This window comes from Bos indicus x Bos taurus, chromosome 7 (genome assembly GCF_003369695.1).
Source record: "Bos indicus x Bos taurus breed Angus x Brahman F1 hybrid chromosome 7, Bos_hybrid_MaternalHap_v2.0, whole genome shotgun sequence".
Taxonomy (NCBI): Eukaryota; Metazoa; Chordata; class Mammalia; order Artiodactyla; family Bovidae; genus Bos; species Bos indicus x Bos taurus.
The window spans coordinates 23,736,515-23,756,588 of NC_040082.1; the positions used below are offsets into that span (position 1 = coordinate 23,736,515).

At 41.6% G+C, this 20,074-nt stretch overlaps 1 protein-coding gene across 1 annotated transcript in view; it reads right to left on the reverse strand.

Annotated features, from left to right (window-relative positions):
• The window catches only part of RASA1 (RAS p21 protein activator 1), a 113,814-nt gene extending 102,651 nt beyond the window's left edge, over window positions 1-11,163 (reverse strand). Inside the window, exon 1 of the mRNA XM_027545665.1 lies at window positions 10,256-11,163. Within this exon, the coding sequence (XP_027401466.1) occupies window positions 10,256-10,785 (530 nt within the window). The 5' untranslated portion in view covers window positions 10,786-11,163. The remainder of the gene's footprint in view (window positions 1-10,255) is intronic.
• Window positions 11,164-20,074: the final 8,911 nt, after the last annotated feature.

The following is a 20,074-nucleotide window of genomic DNA, read 5'->3' on the forward strand; positions in this document are numbered from 1 at the left end:
GAAAGACTACAAACAACACAACAGATAGAGTCGGTTTCTCGTGAGGCATCGCTCCCTGACTTACAGATGGCCACTTTCTCACTGTGAACTCAAACGGCCTTTTTTCTGCACATGTGCACTCCTTGTCTCCTCCTCTTCTAAGAACACCAGTCCTAGTGAATTATGGACCCACCTTATGATCTCATTTAACCTCAATTATCACCTTAAATGTCCTAACTCTACAGTCACACTGGAGGTTCGGGCTTCAATCTATGAATTTTGGAGAGATATAATTCAGTCCATTATACCCAGTGATTAGTCAGTTCTGGAGTATATTAAGTTTTGTGTGGGTATACTTCTATCTGTGTATATTATATGTACTGGAATGGGTAAGACAAAGGAACAAGCGTAGCATCTGCATTGGAAATCCAATTCTATTAGTTTTCTCAACAATAAAAAAGTGGATAATATCTATTCCTTCTACATAATTATGAAAATTAAATGAGATAGCCTATGTAAAGTACCTAGAATATAGTAAATGATTACTCAGTAATGGGCCTCTGCCTTTCCACTTCCTTCCCCACACACAAAAAATTTTTAAACATTTTATTACTCAAATATAAACACATTTGAAACATCATGGGAAATGGATTCCCAACCACTACCTAGATGTGTGACCTCGAGTCACTCTACTGGAGTCTGTTTTTACACTGGGCAATGACAGTTTCCTCTATCACTAAAATGCTATTTATCTATGCGTATCACTGTCCTGATTACACAGTAGTTCTCTCTTATCCTCAGGGGATACATTCCAAGATTCACAGGCATGCCTGAAACCTTGAATTAGTATCGAATCCCATACACATTCTGTTTTTCCCATATACAGATATCCATGATAAAATTTATTTATACATTAGGCAGAGTAAGAGATTAACAATAATAATAAAATAGAAAATTATAACAATATACTGTAATAAAGTCATGTGAATGTAGTCTCTTTCACAATGTCTTATTGTACAACATAACACCTTTTGCATTTCAACTAAACCCTATCACACACTGATGGTATATTTTGCAGTTTAAGGTGCAACAGCAAAACTATCATGGATTTCTTTTTCCTTCCCAATTTCAGACAGAAGATTCACTCCTACCACAGATCATAATCGCAGCATATGATTTCTTTTGCTCCCTATTAATAAGAAAACTTTCAGCTTCTTCTGATATATCCCAATTGCCAAAATCACTACTCTTGCGCTTTGGGGGCATTATTAAGTAAAATAAGGCTTACTTGACACAAAACTGTGATACTGCAAGAGTTCTGATCTGAACTCCAAGAAACAACTACTATGTGAAGGCAGGATACACTGGATATGATTACAGAGGTATGATTCACGTCTGGGCAGGATGGAGTAAGATTTCATCACACTGCTCTGAAAAGTGTCAGTTCAGTTCAGTTGCTCAGTCACATCCGACTCTTTGTGACCCCACGGACTGCAGCACTCCAGGCTTCCCTGTCCATCACCAACTCCCGGAGTTTATTCAAACTCATGTCCATTGAGTCAGTGATGCCATCCAACCATCTCATCCTCTGTCGTCCCCTCCTCTTCCCGCCTTCAATATTTCCCAGCATCAGGGTCTTTTCCAATTAGTCAGTTCTTTGAATCACGTGGCCAAAGTATTGGAGTTTCAGCTTCAACATCAGTACTTCCAATGAATATTCACAACGGATTTCCTTTAGGATAGACTGGTTGGATCTCCTTGCAATCCAAAGGACTCTCAAGAGTCTTCTCCAACTCCACGGTTCAAAAGCATCAATTCTTCAGTGCTCAGCTTTCTTTACAGTCCAGCTCTCACATCCATATATGACCACTGGAAAAACCGTAGCTTTCACTAGACATACCTTTGTTGGCAAAGTAATGTCTCCGCTTTTTAATATGCTGTCTAGGTTGGTCATAACTTTCCTTCCAAGGAGTAAGAGTCTTTTAATTTCATGGCTGCAGTCACCATCTGCAGTGATTTTGGAGCCCAAAAAAATAAAGTCTGACCCTGTTTCCCCATCTGTTTGCCATGAAGTCATGGGACTGGATGCCGTGATCTTAGTTTTCTGAATGTTGAGCTTTAAGCCAACTTTTCACTCTCCTCTTTCACTTTCATCAAGAGGCTCTTTAGTTCTTCTTTACTTTCTGCCATAAGGGTGGTATCATCTGCATATCTGAGGTTATTGATATTTCTCCCAGCAATCTTGATTCCAGCTTGTGCTTCTTCCAGCCCAGCATTTCTCGTGATGTACTCTGCATATAAGTTAAATAAACAAGGTGACAATATATAGCCTTGACATACTCCTTTTCCTATTTGGAACCAGTCTGTTGTTCCATGTCCAGTTCTAACTGTTGCTTCCTGACCTGCATACAGGTTTCTCAAGAGGCAGGTCAGGTGGTCTGGTATTCCCATCTCTTTCAGAATTTTCCACAGTTTATTGTGATCCACAGTCAAAGGCTTTGGCATAGTCAATAAAAAAGAAAAAATGTTTTTTCTGGTTGCTTTTTTGATGATCCAGCAGATGTTGGCAATTTGATCTCTGTTTCCTCTGCCTTTTCTAAAACCAGCTTGAACAATTGGAAGTTCATGGTTCACGTATTGCTGAAGCCTGGCTTGGAGAATTTTGAGCACTACTTCACTAGCATGTGAGATGAGTGTGACCTGTGTAGTAGTTTTAATATTCTTTGGCATTGCCTTTCTTTGGGATTGGAATGAAAACTGACCCTTTTCAGTCCTGTGGCCACTGCTGAGTTTTCCAAATTTGCTGGCATATTGAGTGCAGCACTTTCACAGCATTATCTTTCAGGATTTGGAATAGCTCAACTGGAATTCCATCACCTCCACTAGCTTTTGTTTGTAGGGATGCTTTCTAAGGCCCACTTGACTTCACATTCCAGGACGTCTGGCTCTAGATGAGTGATCACACCATTGTGGTTATCTGGGTCATGAAGATTTTTTTTGTACAGTTCTTCTGTGTATTCTTGCCACCTCTTTTCAAAATGTTCTGCTTCTGTTAGGTCCATACCATTTCTGTCCTTTAATTGTGCCCATCTTTGCATGAAATGTTCCCTTGGTATCTCTAATTTTCTTGACGAGATCTCTAGTCTTTCCCATTCTATCGTTTTCCTCTATTTCTTTGCATTGATCACTGAGGAAGGCTTTCTTATCTCTCCGTGCTGTTCTTTGGAACTCTGCATTCAAATGGGTATATCTTTCCTTTCCTCCTTTGCTTTTTGCTTCTCTTCTTTTCACAGCTATTTGTAAGGCCTCCTCAGACAGCTGTTTTGCTTTTTTTCATTTCTTTTTTTGGGGAATGGCCTTGCTCCCTGTCCCTGTACAATGAAAAGTGTACACTTCTTCCAACTATGACTTGCCTATATTTGGACATTTTCATTTAGTATTTTGGAACTATGATCAACCGAGAGTAACTGAGATGGTGGCAAATGAAGCCGTGGATAAGGAGAGACTAGTTTAACATCATAGGTTTTTGTTGTTTAGTCACTAAGACGTGTCTGACTCTTTGCAACTCCACGGACTGTAGCCCACCAGGCTCCTCTGTTCATGGGATTTCTCAGGCAAGAATACTGGAGTGGGTTGTCATTTCCTTCTCCAGGGAATCTTCGTGACCCAGGGATCGAATCCATGTCAACTGCACTGGCAAGCAGATTCTTTACCACTGAGCCACCAGGCAAGTCCCATAATGTCATATACTGATGCTACAAAAGCTACTCAAATTTTCTATAAAACTTAAGAGAATTAGTATAAAACTTCAAAATCACTCTTTAATTCTTCCAAAACTATCCTCTTAATATGAAAAATACATTTGAACGATGTGTCAATAGGTTAATTTTATCCTCTTTCTATATCATTAATGCCTTATTGTCCAGCTAGACTATACATTCTTTTATATTTCTGTCCCCCATAATGTTCATTGTTTCACTCACAAAATCATGTAATCACTGAAATACCTATAAGGCTTATCCAAATCCCACTGATGTGGTTAGACATAGGGAAAAGATATTTGTAAATGTTACCTGATAACTATTTTTTATTTAGCCCACAACAGAAATATACTCCAGGTGATTTCAAGATAACACACCTATACATATACATATATTTGCATATTCAAGCAATGAGCCATAAACAACATCCATATTCAGCATTTGTGGTTTAAAATTAACATCATGGTGGTCAGATACAAAATATATTGTTGGGATAACTGGACCATTTGTTGAAAGACAATTTGCCATGTAGACCCTAAGAAAAAAAACTTAAAAGTACTTGCCCTTTCTCGTATGCCTCCCCTAATTACTAGCACTCTAATATTATCTAATATTTACTTGTAGATGAATAACACATGCAGTAGGCAGTTACTCTTGACACCCCCAAGAAACCAACCAAGAGTAACTGAGATGGTGGAAAATCAAGCCGTGGATAAGAAGGGACGAATTTAACATCATATACTGTTGATGCTGCTGGTGCCCGTGTATAGCCCACTCCCACTCTACATGTAGACAGTCGCATGATTAGCACTGGCCACTGGAACACTAGCAAACATGAAGAACACAGAGCTTTGGCATGGTCCATCTTGTCCTTCAGGAACACTCCCTATGGAACCCATCTGCCATGCTGTGAAGAAGTTCAAGCTAACGGAATGAAGAGTACAGGCAGGGGGTGGGCTATTGGGACATGGACACACACACACATGTCCAGCTGAAGTACCAGATCTACAAGTTAAAAAGCTACCTTGGACATTACAGCCAACAGGTGACACATGGAGCAGTCCCCATCAAGTCTTGCCCAAATTTTAGAATTAAGAGCAAATAAACGTTTTAGCAACCAAGTTCTGGAGCAAAGCAATACACAACTACAACACCAGTAAATCAATAAGGGCAGTTCCTATTAGGTAGTAGGCAACCAAAAAATGTCAGCAGTAATAGTGGTTACTGTCAATAACAAAAATTCTATCAACCTGCCCCCACTAAGGTATTCTTTGGAGTATCTGAGCTGCTCTTAAAGGCAATCTTTCATTTCTGTAACAGCTAGTAAACAGGGAACGAAGCAAATGAAAGACCTCTTCATTTTCCCCTTCTTCCTAAATTACCCCTGTTGGATTTTTGTGTTGTTTTGTCTCTGTCAATAATGCTTGCCTGGTTTCCTGAAAGTGACTAATCTATGACCCAGACTAATTCAAGCCTTTAGCAGTGCTCTCAGAGAAGGCACCCCACTCCAGTACTCTTGCCTGGAAAATCCCATGGACAGAGGAGCCTGGTAGGCACAGTCCATGGGGTCGCGAAGAGTCAGACACGACTGAGCGACTTCACCTTCACTTTTCACTTTCATGCACTGGAGAAGGAAATGGCAACCCACTCCAGTGTTCTTGCCTGGAGAATCCCAGGGACGGGGGAGCCTGGTGGGCTGCTGTCTACGGGGTCGCACAGAGTCGGACACGACTGAAGTGACTTAGCAGCAGCAGCAGCAGCAGCAGCGCTCTGTATTCTCAGTTACTGTAGGCACCCCCTTCAACCTACTCCACACCACAGGTAAATAATTATGAGTTCTTGGAAGAAAAGCTATGACCAACCTAGACAGCATATTAAAAAGCAGAGACATTACTTTGCCAACAAAGGTCCTCTAGTCAAAGCTATGGTTTTTTCAGTGGTCATGTATGGATGTGAGAGTTGGACTATAAAGAAAGCTGAGCTGAAAAATTGATGCTTTTGAACTGTGGTGTTGGAGAAGACTCTTGAGAGTCTCTTGGACTGCAAGGAGATCCAACCAGTCCATCCTAAAGGAGATCAGTCCTGAATATTCAATGGAAGGACTGATGCTGAAGCTGAAACTCCAACACTCTGGCCACCTGATTCGAAGACCTGACTCTAAAAAGACCCTGATGCTGGGAAAGATTGAAGGTAGGAGAAGGGGACGACAGAGGATGAGTTGGTTGGATAGCATCACCGACTCGATGGACGTGAGTTTGAGCAAGCTCCGGGAGCTGGTGATAGACAGGGAAGTCTCGCATACTGCAGTCCATGAGGTCAGTTGCAAAGAGGCGGACATGACTGAGCAATTGAACTGAGGACAGACACTTTACTAAAGATCAAAAAATTATACTCATTAATTTGTAATTCTTTTTTACCTGACAGAATTATTAGGCAAAGGTCAAAGGAATCAATTACTGAAAACATACCTGCTATTTTTCCTCTAAAAACTTACTGATCATAATTATGTAAGTCTTATTATTTTAACTCCCATGACCATGTGCTCATACTTTACTCATGATATTTTTCTTCAGCTACTGAAGTTACTTAATTTTCTGAAAGTGAAAGTTGCTCAATAGTGTCCAACTCTTTGCGACCCCATGGCATATACAGTCCAGGGAATTCTCCAGGCCAGAACACTGGAGTGGGTAGCCTTTCCTTTCTCCAGTGGATCTTCCCAACCCAGGAATCCAACCAGGGTCTCCTGCACTGCAGGCAAATTCTTTACCAACTGAGCTATGAGGGAAGCCCATTTAACTTTCTACTAGATCAAAAACTCTCTTGGAAGAGAGACTCATGAAGAAAAGGAATATCTTACTCATTGCTGTATCTCTTAAATTAAGCCCCTACTACACTGCTCTCCTACTTATACAAATATCTGGTCATGTTCAGGTTCTATGGTCACTATGTCCATACCTAATCTCTGCAATTCTCACTCCCGCTTTTATTAAGAAATGACTCACCCAGAGTTATAATGCAGTGACAAAATTAATGCACACTACATGTCTTAGTACTAACATTTAACAATTATTTGACTTAAGAATGATTTATATTTTTGTAGAAACAGTACGATTTCTAAGGAAATGAAAAGTATTATTTACATTCCTTATTTCTTTTTTCTTCAACCTTCAGGCTTGAGAAAACTTGCATCTTAGATCTTAGGTCCAGGGTAAGATCTAGTTAGCCAGACGCCACACAAATAATATCAAGGGTGAAGCAGGCCTGGTGGAGACCACAGTTAACTATAGAGCTCAGAACTTCAGTGGGGCAATCACTACTCAGCTACAGAAAACTATTCTCCAGCACTAGCAGCAACCAGGTAAAGCCAAGTCTCAAGTGATGCTAGAAATCAAGACTTCTTAAACATGAAGTTTTGCTATTTTTAAAAGTGGCAACTAATCCACTCAATGCTCCAAATACACTAACAACAAGCATTATGTATCTCTCAACTGGATTCAGCCCAAGAAGCTCCTGCTACTGCAGGCTCATAGTTTAAAATCTCTATACATAATAGAAGGTGGACTAAAGGAACCACACTACTTTACTGTCACCCCTCACCTCTGAGGAAGAAAGGAAGAAAAGAGGACCACAAAAAAAAAGCTCCATTATAGTAAACGAAGTATCAGTGAACTTTTCTCTCTTGGGGGGAAAAAAAAATTATTAGCTGTTTTAGATACAGGACATTTTCTACATAAAAAATGTATGCAGAGAATATTTTTCTTTTAAAATTTTTTTCCTAAATTTTGCAAAAAAAAGAGTATTCAAATAAATGTAATAGGTACAATTATACAAACTTAAACTTCTGGCCTTAACCAAATGAATGCAAATGCTCAGTAATAAACATGAGACTAATGATTCACCATGTACACAGAGAAACAAGATACAAATAATAGTGTTATTATATTTGCACTGGTGTATCTACATATTGTCACTTGATTCTTTTGTGACCAACAGCACTGAACAACCTGGACACATGGTTGAAACTCTGATTCAGGAACCCTAGTCTATCTAACAAACCACTGTGAACTCGAACCTCCTTAATATAAATAATAACTAAATATTATTTAGTTATTTAGTTATTTTAGTCACAATAACTAAAGTGACCAGTCACTGGTAATCATATATTAATTTAGCCAAAAAAATTTCTTCAATACTTTCATGAAAGATTTTACATTATTTAACAAAGTCTCTAAGGCTTTTCCCTTTATTTAAAATTAGGAATTTATAGAAAACATTTGAATTCCATCTCTAAACGTGCTTCACCTGCTGAAAGCCTTTAAATTAAAATTTTGATATAATTAATCATGGTAGACAGGCCCTTGGAATTCAAAACATTCTCTCAAATAGCTATTAGCATGGGCGTTCCTATAGAATTAGTAAGCAATTTAATGATAAAATTATATATTATTTGAGCTAATTTATTGAGCACTTACTACGTATCAGATACTGTGCTGAATACATTCAGGGATTTCTCATTAACCTTAAAAAGTATCATATGAGGGAGATACCATTATTACCCCATTTTACAGATGGGGAAACTGACCTTTGCAAGATCACACAGCTAGTAAGTAGCAGAGTCAGGATTCCAACCCAAATCTTGTCTAACTTCAGAATTTGCACACTTAACCCCTACACTGTATTGACTCCAGTAAGTCTGGATTGATATCTAAGATAAAAAAAGAGAGGGAAATTTGTACTTCTTGGTGGCAACTTTTAAAAACTATACTGAAACAGACGATACTTTTTAGAACATGAACAATTCTCATATACACAGTTACACAAATAATATTTTTACTCCCAAACCCAAATGATGAAGATCTTACAGTGGACTTCTGACAAGTATAATTTTTCTTAGGTTCTCACTTATATTTATTAAAAATTTAATTGGAACACTGTTTTCTGTTCATTTCTGCGGTGAACCTAAAACTGCTCTACCAAATAAATTCTATTTTTAAAAAACCTTAGAACTGCAACACACTAAATATGCCTGGTTCAATTTAGTTAAGAACTGGCATAAGACTGTATTCTTTCATTATGAAAAGATGAACTTTATCATAACCACAGGGCCCTTAATACTTAAGTAGTTTTGAAAAAAAGGCTTAAAGATGTGTAAACAGTGCTGTAAATTTTGAATTTTTAATACTTTCAGAACACCTTCAGAGAAGTCTGCAATATGTAGATAAGAAATGATAAGCTGAAATTAAATTAGACAAAAAATTGAACTCATGATGAACAATATAAAAGGAATAAAACTCCCCTGTTCCATGGCTGACGTAAGATTAACTTTACTTTTCCATCAAAAGATGTATGTAGCCTTAAGTAAAAAATGTCTTAATTTGTTAAGTCCTTTCTAAATCTTCTAAAGAAGCTTATCCAAAAAAAAGAAAAGAAAAAAACACACACAGACACGAAAAACACCTTCAACTGTCTTAGAGTGATTGTCAACACAGGAATCAAATCTTTCTTCCTCTGATACTTCACCAAAGTTGTCAAAATTCTAAAGGACAATTAAGACAGATATGAGGGATCTATAAAACAAGTTTTGCCTACTGCCCATCAACATGTTCCTCTAAGGATCCAAACCTAAGTTCACTTACGAAGAGAACAAGGAGGAAGGTACTATATATATATAAAAGTCATTTGTCCTGTATATTCTGCAGAAGATTGTCAAAATTAATTTTCAAATAGAATACTGTATTTGCCACCAACAAAAGGTGTTGAAGGGAAGCACAATATTAATTTTAGTTCGTTTCAATACTGTACTTACAAAGTTTCAACTTACAGAAGAATTATAGTAGCATATTAGTAAATGGGAATTCTACTGCACATGTTAAATATTGTTGGCGTACAGGCCCTTAACCACACCAGTAATTAACAGAACTTTCCTTTCTCGCTGACCCACGTTCTCAAAAGCAATCCAAAGACTTTTCTGCATCGCAATGCTTTCAACAGCCAGAAGCCAGGAATTGCAGTGTAACAAAAACAAAGCAATCCGACTAAGGCATGTTTCAAACAATACTAGCACGATACTCACTCAAATATTCAAAGCTTCTCACTAATCGTCTAGCTTCAACAGGGAATGCAACCAGGTTAATACAGACTACGACTGCCTCGGTAGCTGCAAGCTCAGCTGAATCCCAGGACGCCACCTCAATCTGCAAGGGACAGAACCATATCCGGTTGTCCCTGGATACACATTTTCCCATGCTTCCCATCTTGAAAACTTTACATCTTCCCAGAGGAGCAATAAATACACCAAGACGCCAGGGAGTGTGCCTGTAGGGAAAATGAGTGATCAAATTAAATCCGTACGCACGGAACCTTGAGCTTCAAAACTTTTTCTGAACCAGTCACAGCGGAAAGCACTACGAGTCACAGCTGAAAGCACTACCAGTCACAGCTGAAAAGAACTAGACCTGTTTTTCCTTTTTCTTTCCGAGGAGTCAGCTTCCCCCAAAACGCCGGTCTTGACTTACTGGTTAGTCGGAGGAGCGGTCAGCGGGATGGCCACCTCTTCCTCCTCGTATTCTGGTCCATCCAGAGAGTCACCTTCGTCCACTGTTCCCAGGCCAGCGCCCAAAGTGGGCAACTGAGGAGGAGGCGGCGGCAGAGGAGGGAATCCGCCGCCGGCCCCGAAGGTCTCAGTAGGCAACGAAGTGGTCCCCTTGGCGAAAGCCATCTCCCCGCCGGCTCCGGCGGCGGCGGCGGCGACACCAGCCACGCCGGCGGCAGCGCCTCCGGCTGACAGTCCGACTCCCCCCGGGGTCCCCGCCACAGACCCAGCTCCCAGGAAGCCTGACCCCAGAGCGGCTCCGCCACCTAGAGTCGCGGCCACGCCGGCCTCCGCCAGCCCAGGAAAGGGGGCGGCGGCGGCCACGGGCAGGGCCGCGGGGATCTTCACCCGACACACCGCCGGGTAGGCACCCGAGGCCGCGGCCGCGCCGCCTCCCGCTGCCCCGGCGGTGACCGGGCCGCCCTCCTCACCGCCGGCCTCGGCCGCCATCATGTTGAAGCCCGCTCTACGCGGCCCTACCCTGCCCGCCCGGGAGCCCCCAGGGGCCACCAGGCCCGGGCTCCGAGCCGCCCCACCCAGGCGCGTCCCCTCTTCAGCTCCCCGGGCGGAGGAAACAACAACAAAAGGAGAAAACCCGCCGCCGCCGCGCCCCCTCTCCGGGCCACAGCCCAGGATCGGGAGCTCCCCGGGTTACGGGAAGAGAAGTGGGCAAAAAACCCCAACGCCTGCACAAACGCCGCCCAAACCTTCACCTTCCACACCCACACTCGCGCTCACTCACACACACACACACACACACACATGCACAGAAGCGAAAAACTTCCTGGCTGCACTAAAGAGGAAGGGAAGCGAGGTGGGGGGGAAAGCGGCTTGAGGCGGCTGCTGCTCCCTCAGCCGCCGCCGCCGCCACCGCTTCTTCACCACCCCAGTTCCGGCCACCCCCACCGCAACCACCGCCGGTGCCGCTGCAGGGGCTGGGGCCACTGCGGCCGCCTCATCCTCCACCGGGCTGAGGCGGGAGGGGTGGGGAGAAAAAGAGGAAGGGGGGCGGGGTAGCGGGGAAATCAACCTAAAGGCTCCCAACCTGGAGCGCTAAAGTGACAACGACGAGAGAAAGGAAGGCGGGGCACGGGAGGAGGGGCGGAGGGAAGGAAGGGAGGGAAAGGAGGGGCGAGAGGGCAGCTTCTGCGCAGGCGCACTCCCAGCGCGGAGGCGGCGGGTTGGGGTGGCGGGTGGCGCGCTGGGCCTGGAGGAGGGAAAGGAAGAATCTGGAGGGAAGGAAGCGGCGGGGACACGCGGTGTGCGGCCGCGCTCGCCGTCCCGAGCCGAGGGGAGCGCGTGGAGGCGCGGCCGAGCTCGCCGTCCCGAGCCGGTGGGGAAGCGCGTGGCGGCAAAGCCGCCTCGCCGGTCGGTGTGGCCGGTGGCGCGCGCCTGCCTGACTGGGCTTTGTCTGAGAGGCGGGTTAGGCGGCGGAGGGGAGGAGTGGGTCTCCAGCACGCGGCCGCTCAGCGCGGTACAAACCTGTGAGCGACGAGGAGGGGTTATTGAAGAGGGAAGAGAGAGGGAAAGAGAAAGGAAGATGCGGCAAAGCCAGTTCCTCGCTTCCTGACCTGTAGAGCCGACGCTGTGGCCGGCGGCGCAGAAACCCGACGGCCGAGGCCTGCGGGCGTTGGCGGTTGGAGGGATACCTGCCTGGAGGTCCGAGAGAGTCCTGTTAGTGTTTCCGTTCTCTTTTCATTATATAAATGACTATATGACTATTTCAAGCTAAAAAAAATAATAAAAAATTTTAAAATAGATTCTAAGATTCATGCGAAGAGTTGACTCATTGGAAAAGACCCTGATGCTGGGAGGGATTGGGGGCAGGAGGAGAAGGGGACGACAGAGGGTGAGATGGCTGGATGGCATCATCGGCTCGGTGGACATGAGTTTCGGTGAACTCCGGGAGTTGGTGATGGACAGGGAGGCCTGGCGTGCTGCAGTTCATGGAGTCGCAAAGAATCGGACACGACTTCAGCAACTGAACTGAAGACTCAAAACGAAATGGATAACTGGTGAGACATATGGGGAGGGCTAAGAATTTTAGTAGAAGCAGTGGTTGTGAGTCGGATTTCTGTCACTGTACGCATTTTGTTGTCTTCTCCGACTCTCCCTGTATTCTTTTTTTCTTTCTTTTCCCTTTCTTTCACACCCACATACACTACCTTTGCCACTGCAAGCCTGTTGTGTATAATAAGGTGAGAGGAGAGGTCCCCAGACAACGCTAATCAATGCACTTTTTTTGCACAAAACACGGCAGGGCACACTCCACGGTACACTTATGAATGTACAGAGCAGTTTCAACCAGCAAATGTCAAGAAGGAGCCAACGTGTCAGCTACAATTATGTATCCTCAAAAATAATAAACTGAAATTTCACCCTTTACATATCCAAATACAATGGATTTTGTTTTTTATAGTGGAATATGTATAAAAGTGTGCTCCCCTGGTAGCTCAGTTGTAAAGAATCCGCTTGCAATGACAGAGACGGAGGTTCGATCGCTGGTTGGGGAAGATCCGGAGAACCGGAGAAGAAAATTGCAACCTATTACAGGGTTCTTGTCTGGGAGGAGGGAAGAACACGTGGACATCACATAAACAGAAGAACCTGACCGGGTACAGTCCATGGGGTCGCAAAAGAGTGGGACATATCTGAGCGACTCAACAACAAATGTATAAAGGTAGGTGGAGGAATAATTTCCTTTTTTTTTTTAATTCCAGTATCTGTGATTAGACCTTTTGGATTCATATATATTGCTTTTATTTTACATTCTCCTAGGAAAATCCCATGGACGGAGGAGCCTGGTAGGCTGCAGTCCATGAGTCGCTCAGAGTCAGACACAACTGAGCGACTTCACTTTCACTTTTCACTTTCCTGCATTGGAGAAGGAAATGGCAACCCACTCCAGTGTTCTTGCCTGGAGAATCCCAGGGACAGGCGAGCCTGGTGGGCTGCCGTCTCAGGGGTCGCACAGAGTCGGACACGACTGAAGTGACTTAGCAGTAGCAGTAGCAGGAGGAATTTCACACTAAATACCATTAAATATTGATCTTTGAGATTAATATGTTCTCTACTAAGGGTAATAGTCAAACCCACAAGAAGCACATTGAGGATGGGAAGGGGCTGTGTAACAAGAAAGCGAAGTTGCTCAGTCGTGTCCGACTCTTTGCGACCCCATGGACTGTAGCCTACCAGGCTTCTCAGTCCATGGAATGTTCTAGGTAAGAGTACTGGAGTGGGTTGCCATTTCCTTCTCCAGGGGATCTTCCCAACCCAGGGATTGAACCTGGGTCTCTCACATTGCAGGCAGACACTCTACTGTCTGACCCACCAGGGAAGCCTTATGTAACAAGAGGCCAAGGGAAAAAGGAAAAGAGGACTAAAGGAGGTGGCAAGGTGCACACAAAATGTTTTCCTTTAGAAATGTATATTTCTATAACCCTGGTTGCCAAATCAATGACAATGTAATTAGTAGTAGTCCTAAGGACTCCTTCATTCTTGCCTCTTAATGCAGTAGGGAGAGTGAAGGACTGACTAATCACAATAATAATCTCAGACCAGCAGTATCCCAGGAACTTGTTAGACATGCAAATTCTTAGACCCCCACTGCAGACCCTCTTGAATCAGAAAAATGCAGTAGTCTTGTTTTAATGAATTCTCCAAATTTGCACGTTTACGTTTAAGAACCAATATAGTATGCTAAACAAGAAAAAGGTATGCAACACCATTGTCGTTCAGAATGGTATGCAACACCTCTGAACATAAGACGCTGGACTGGCGGGTAATCACCAGCTCTGGGTTAACACACAGCATAGTTATTCTGCCTGAGATTCCAGGTCAGACTCACTAATTTGCAGAATTACATCCATTCCCTTTTCTGGAAATTCTTTAGCATCTAAAGGTCAATATTTAATGCAGTTCAACACCAATTACATACCGACGTGTACTATTTTGTAGTTCTTACACTGCAGACACAACTTGTAGTCTAACCTACTGCCTAACCTAATGCTAGGCATCTTTGTCAATCGCTTTGAACAGGTCTCGATTCTTTTAAAAAATACTAAATTAGATCAGCTCACATCTTTAGATATCAGTTGCTCAACCAGTGTGAGAGATCTACTCTGTATATATCAACCTAATACCACTGTCTTAGATTATATTCAGCCAGAGTACTGTTGTCTTTTCCATCTAAAGAGATTACCACACATTTCTGATGAGATATTTTCAAATGTTTTACAGATTCTGTTTATTGGATGGATCTAGGCCTTGATTTTTATTATTCTTTGTGTACTCCCTTAAATCAGTCTTCTGTCTTCAGTGACTTATTTTTTTCCAAAAAAGGCTAAATGTTTTGCCTTCTTTATTTTTTTCTATTGCCTTTTTTATTTTTCTATTCACCTTGACCTCTCCGTCTTTCATTTATAGTATCTACAGTCTAATTTTTTTCTGCTAATTTCTCCCTCAATTTCTACCTCTGTGTTTCCCTTTCCTTTTCTTCCAAGTCCCTGAATTTCCTGACATAGATAATGGACTCCTTGAAGTTTCTTAAGTCAAAAACTGAAGAACATTTTTTTTTTTTAATGAAATATTTATTTGAAGAGAGGCATTACAGGGTTTCTGCAGGGACTGATGTTAGGTGTGGTGTTATGTAACATTAGTTAACAAAGGGAAGTAAACAGTCTGCTAATTAAATTCACAGATAATATTAAACAGGGAGGCACTGAAAAACCGAACAATATACAAAAAAAGAGAGGAAAATTCCAAATAGCTTTTACTCTTAGTAAAACAATCTTTGATATCTGTGATTTGATAAAAGTTACTCCGGATATAGAAGTAAACAGCATTTAATGAAGAATAAATAATAGATGGAAAATAGATGGGGGAAAAATGGAAACAGTAACAGATTTTCTTGAGTTCCAAAATCACTGGAAATGGTGACGGCAGCCATGAAATTCAGAGACTCTTGCTCCTTGGAAGAAAAGCTATGACAAACCTAGACAGAGTATTAAGCAACACAGATATCACTTTGCTGACAAAAGTCTGTATAGTCAAAGCTGTGGCTTTTCAGTAGTCATGTATGGATGTGCGAGTTGGACCATAAAGAAGGCTGAGCACTGAAGAATTGATGCTTTTGAACTGTGGCTGGAGAAGACTTGAGAGTCCCTTAGACAGCAAGGAGATCCAACCAGTCAATCCTAAAGAAAATCAACCCTGAATATTCATTGGAAGGACTGATGCTGAAACAAGCTCTGATACCATGGCCACTTAATGTGAAGAGCAAACTCATTGGAAAATACCCTGATGTTCAGAAAGATTTGAGGGCAAGAGGAGAAGAGGGTGACAGAGGATGAGATGGCTGGATGGCATCACTGACTCAATGGACATGAGTTTGAGCAAGCTCCAGGAGATGGTGACGGACAGGAAAGCCTGGCATGTTGCAGTTATGGGTTCCCAGGGTCATACATGACTTAGCAACTGAGCAATGACAACAAATAATCAGAAATGCTGGGCAAAGATATATGGGTAAAAAGAATCTGAACACTTAATTGTCTAAAAAATGAATGACTCATTCTGATTTTACTGGTAACTCAAATATGAATATAATACACTCTCAAATATATTACAGATTTGGTACTTCAATATGTGGAAAGATAACTGACTCAGTAATACAATTTTAGAGAACATTTCTGAGGGGAATACTATGCAAGAAGTGATAAAGAGCATAATTTGTGTTTCATGCCCTAGTACACATTCAGCTAAACAAATAGGCTTCCAGGTTTCTGTAAATAATGTCTAAAGGTTTCATTGACCCCCAAAATTTACTCCTAACCTCTAATATCCTTAGTGCATTTGTTGACCTCATCTTAAAATTTTCAAGAGCATAAATTTCCTTACTAAGAAGATGTTTTGAGCAAATAGCATTGAGGAGATATAGGTTAATGGAAATTATTTTGATGAAAAAGTAAATAGCTCTTCAGAGATTACAGTATGTGGTATAATAACTAAATAAGCTTGAAGAAAATTATAAACACCATGGAGAAATTAAAGAACTGAAGCTGTAAAACTTTAAAGAAAATTATTAGAGCCCTCTTAAAACATTTAAGCTTATATATGGTTAAAGGTGGAGCTTCCCTGGCAGCTCAGCTGGTAAAAGAATCCACCTGCAATGCAGGAGACCCCAGTTCAATTTCTGGGTTGGGAAGATCCCCTGAAGAAGGGATAGGCTAACCACTTTAGTATTCTGGCCGGGAGAATTCCATGGACTGTATAGTTCGTGGGGTCGCAAAGAGTCAGACAGGATTGAACGACTTTCACTTTCACTTTTCATGGTTAAAGGTGCTTAGATCAATTGGATTGAGAATAAATATCCCTTCTCTTGAAAGAGTAGAAAAATGTGTTCATTTTTTATTGTTTGTTTTTTATCTTTTGGTCTTTCATTATTCTACATCAGAAATTTTTCTCCATCATTTCTAGTTTGTTTTTCTTTATCTACAAGATTCCTCTGTGTTTCCTTTCCGCACCTGGGTTCCTTTACCTGATAATGCACTATGCTAGAAGTAAAAGACAAAAGGAAGCGGAATGGTTTTAGGGCAAGGGAAATGGGGGACTCAGGGTTGTATGAGACTCCAGTTCACATTTTCCTCATAATTAACTCCTATTCTTTGCCTCTGTGGCAACAATTTACATACTACCTGCAACACCTGAAACAGTTTAAATACCACCTGAAACCGAGTCCTGGAATCCAACTAACCTTTGGCCTCTTCACTTTAGAATTCTGCAAAGTCTCTTAATTCTGGTTGCTTTCTTGGATTTACTGGAGGAGCTCCCAGTAACCCAATCCTCTCTAAATTTAGTTAGTATATCAAATACATAAGCCCCTTTAATAGGCTTTAAAATAACTATACAATGAAAGGGTTAAATAGCACCTTGAGATAATTATAGATAAAATAAGGTGAGAGTCTTAAGTACATCAGAAGAAGTTGTGGGTGATGAAACTTAACCTAACTAAAACTATCTTTCTAAGATATTTCTAACTATTTTTCTTAATACATGTTTTTGAAGAACTCAATTTCACTTGTTATCTTAAACTTTTTAACTTTCTCTTTTTTCTTTATGTAACTGTGAAAATAACAATGATATGTAACAGTATATATAGCAGCAGTAACTTCTAGTTTTCTAGATTTTACAGAATCCACATCAACAAAAACTACTGAATTATGAATTTTGTGAAGTGGGGAATATTTTGTTACTATTAACAACAATTTTCTACAACTCTGTTTCATGAAAAGACATTTCAGGTCAGAAATAGTAAAAGGGAGATCAGGGACTAGGGGACAGGGAGAGAGGAAGAAGGGACAGAGGGGAAAAAAAGAAGAATCAATATCAGGGGAAAAAAGTCTTTTGAATCACATAAATTTAGCTTCATGAAATGTGCAGGGTATGTATTATGTCCTTCTTTTCCATTTTTCCATGGATTTTTAAAAATTGGCATTGGTTTATAGACCAGATATCCTAACTTGGGTTTCCCGAGAAGCAGACACTGAAACTAGGACTTGAGTGTTAAAGTGTTTATTTGGGAGGACATCCTGGGAAATTTCAATAGGAGAGTAGAGAAGGGAAGGAAATTAATACAGAATGTGTTAATGAGCTGGTTACTGCTAAAAGCAACTGGGGCTCAGTTCTACCACGGAGGTCTGGCCGATCGCACAGAGCCCCCGGGAGGAGGCACACCTGAGGGACACAGAAACTGTGGTTTTTATTCTTCAGCTCCTGCTTACCCTTGGCTGAGGGCAGCTTCTGAAAACATCTCCTTGCTAACACCTCCAAACTGCCCAATGTACAGCCTGAGCATCTCCCCTGGCCAGAGAAAGCCCTCAGGCAGAGGGTAACTAGCATTAGCAGTGACAGGCCTCTGCTTGCGTAGAATAGGTGGATGCCAAGAGGGTAGGGGTTTGACACTGGCAGTTCTACTACAGCAGGGTTTGAGAACCCCTGTGATGAAGAATGTATTTCTGTTAAGTATAGGGATGTTATTTGTTACACTTGAACCACATTATATGTAATTTATCCTATCCTATGACCTAACTAAGGCTATTTAGCACAAATGGCTAAGAAGCTTAATCAGTGTTAATCATGGTGTGACTGGGATGAGAACTCATCGTTTCCCAGTCATGTGTATTATCAGTGGAGCATTTCTGGCCAGAGCGAGTGATTTTCTTTTTGGAACCATTTATTGCTTGATTCCAAATATATTTTCTGTCATTTTTTTAACATGAATTTTCAGCTAAATGATAGAATAGAAGCAGAAGTGATTATGCACTGGACATAAAATAGATTAGTATAAGTGAAAGTGTGGCCTAAATCAAATCCCTTATGATTATACTCTGGAACTTACAAATAGATTCAAGGAATTAGACCTGGTAGAGTGCCAGAAGAATACAGACAGAGGTTTGTAACATTGTACAGGAGGTGGTGATCAAAACCATTCCCAAAGAAAAGAAATGCAAGAAGGCAAAATGGCTGTCTGAGGAGACCTTAGTAACAGCTGAGAAAAGAAGAGAAATGAAAGGCAAAGAAGAAAAGGAAAGATATACTCATCTGAATGCAGAGTTTGAAAGAATGGCAAGGAGAGGTAAGAAAACCTTCCTGGGTGAAAAATGCAAAGAAATAGAGGAAAACAATAGAATGGGAAAGACTAGAGATCTCTAAAAGGAAATTAGAGATCCAAGGGAACATTCCATGCAAAGATGGGCACAATTAAAGGACAGAAATGGTATGGACCTAACAGAAGCAGAAGATATTAAGAAGACAGTGGCAACAATACACAGAAGAACTATACAAAAAAAAAGTCTTAATGACCTGGATAGCCACTATGGTGTGATCACTCACCTAGAGCCAGACATTCTGGAGTGTGAAGTGAAGTGGGCCTTAGGAAGCACTATGACAAACAAAGCTAGTGGAGGTGATGGAATTCCAGCTGAGCTATTTCAAGTCCTAAAAGATGATGCTGTGAAAGTGCTGCACTCAATATGCCAGCAAATTTGGAAAACTCAGCAGTGGCCACAGGACTGGAAAACATCAGTTTTTCATTCAAATCCGAAAGAAGGGCAATGCCAAAGAAAGCTCAAACCACTGCACAATAACACTCATTTCACATGCTAGTAAAATCCTTCAAGTTGGCTTCAATAGTACATGAACCAAGAAATTCCACATGTACAAGCTGGATTTAGAAAAGGCAGAGGAACCAGAGATCCAACATCCACTGGATTATAGAAAAAGAAAATTCCAGAAAAACATCTACTTCTGCTTCATTGACTACACTAAAGCCTTTGACTGTGTGGATCACAACAAAGTATGGAAAATTCTTCAAGAGATGGGAATACCAGACCACCTTACCTGTCTCCTGAGAAACCTGTATGCAGGTCAAGAATCAACAGATAGAACCGGACATGGAACAATAGACTGGTTCCAAACTGAGAAAGGAGTACGTCAAGGCTGTATATTGTCACCCTGCTTATTTAACTTGTATGCAGGGTGCATCATGTGTTAAGCTGGGTTGGATGAAGCACAAGCTGGAATCAAGATTGCCGGGAGAAATATCAATAACCTCAGATATGCAGATGATACCATCCTAATGGCAGAAAGTGAAGAGGAACCAAAGAGTCTCTTCATGAGGGTGTAACAGGAGAGTGAAAAGCTGGCTTAAAACTCAACATTCAAAAAGAGAAGATCATGCTATCTG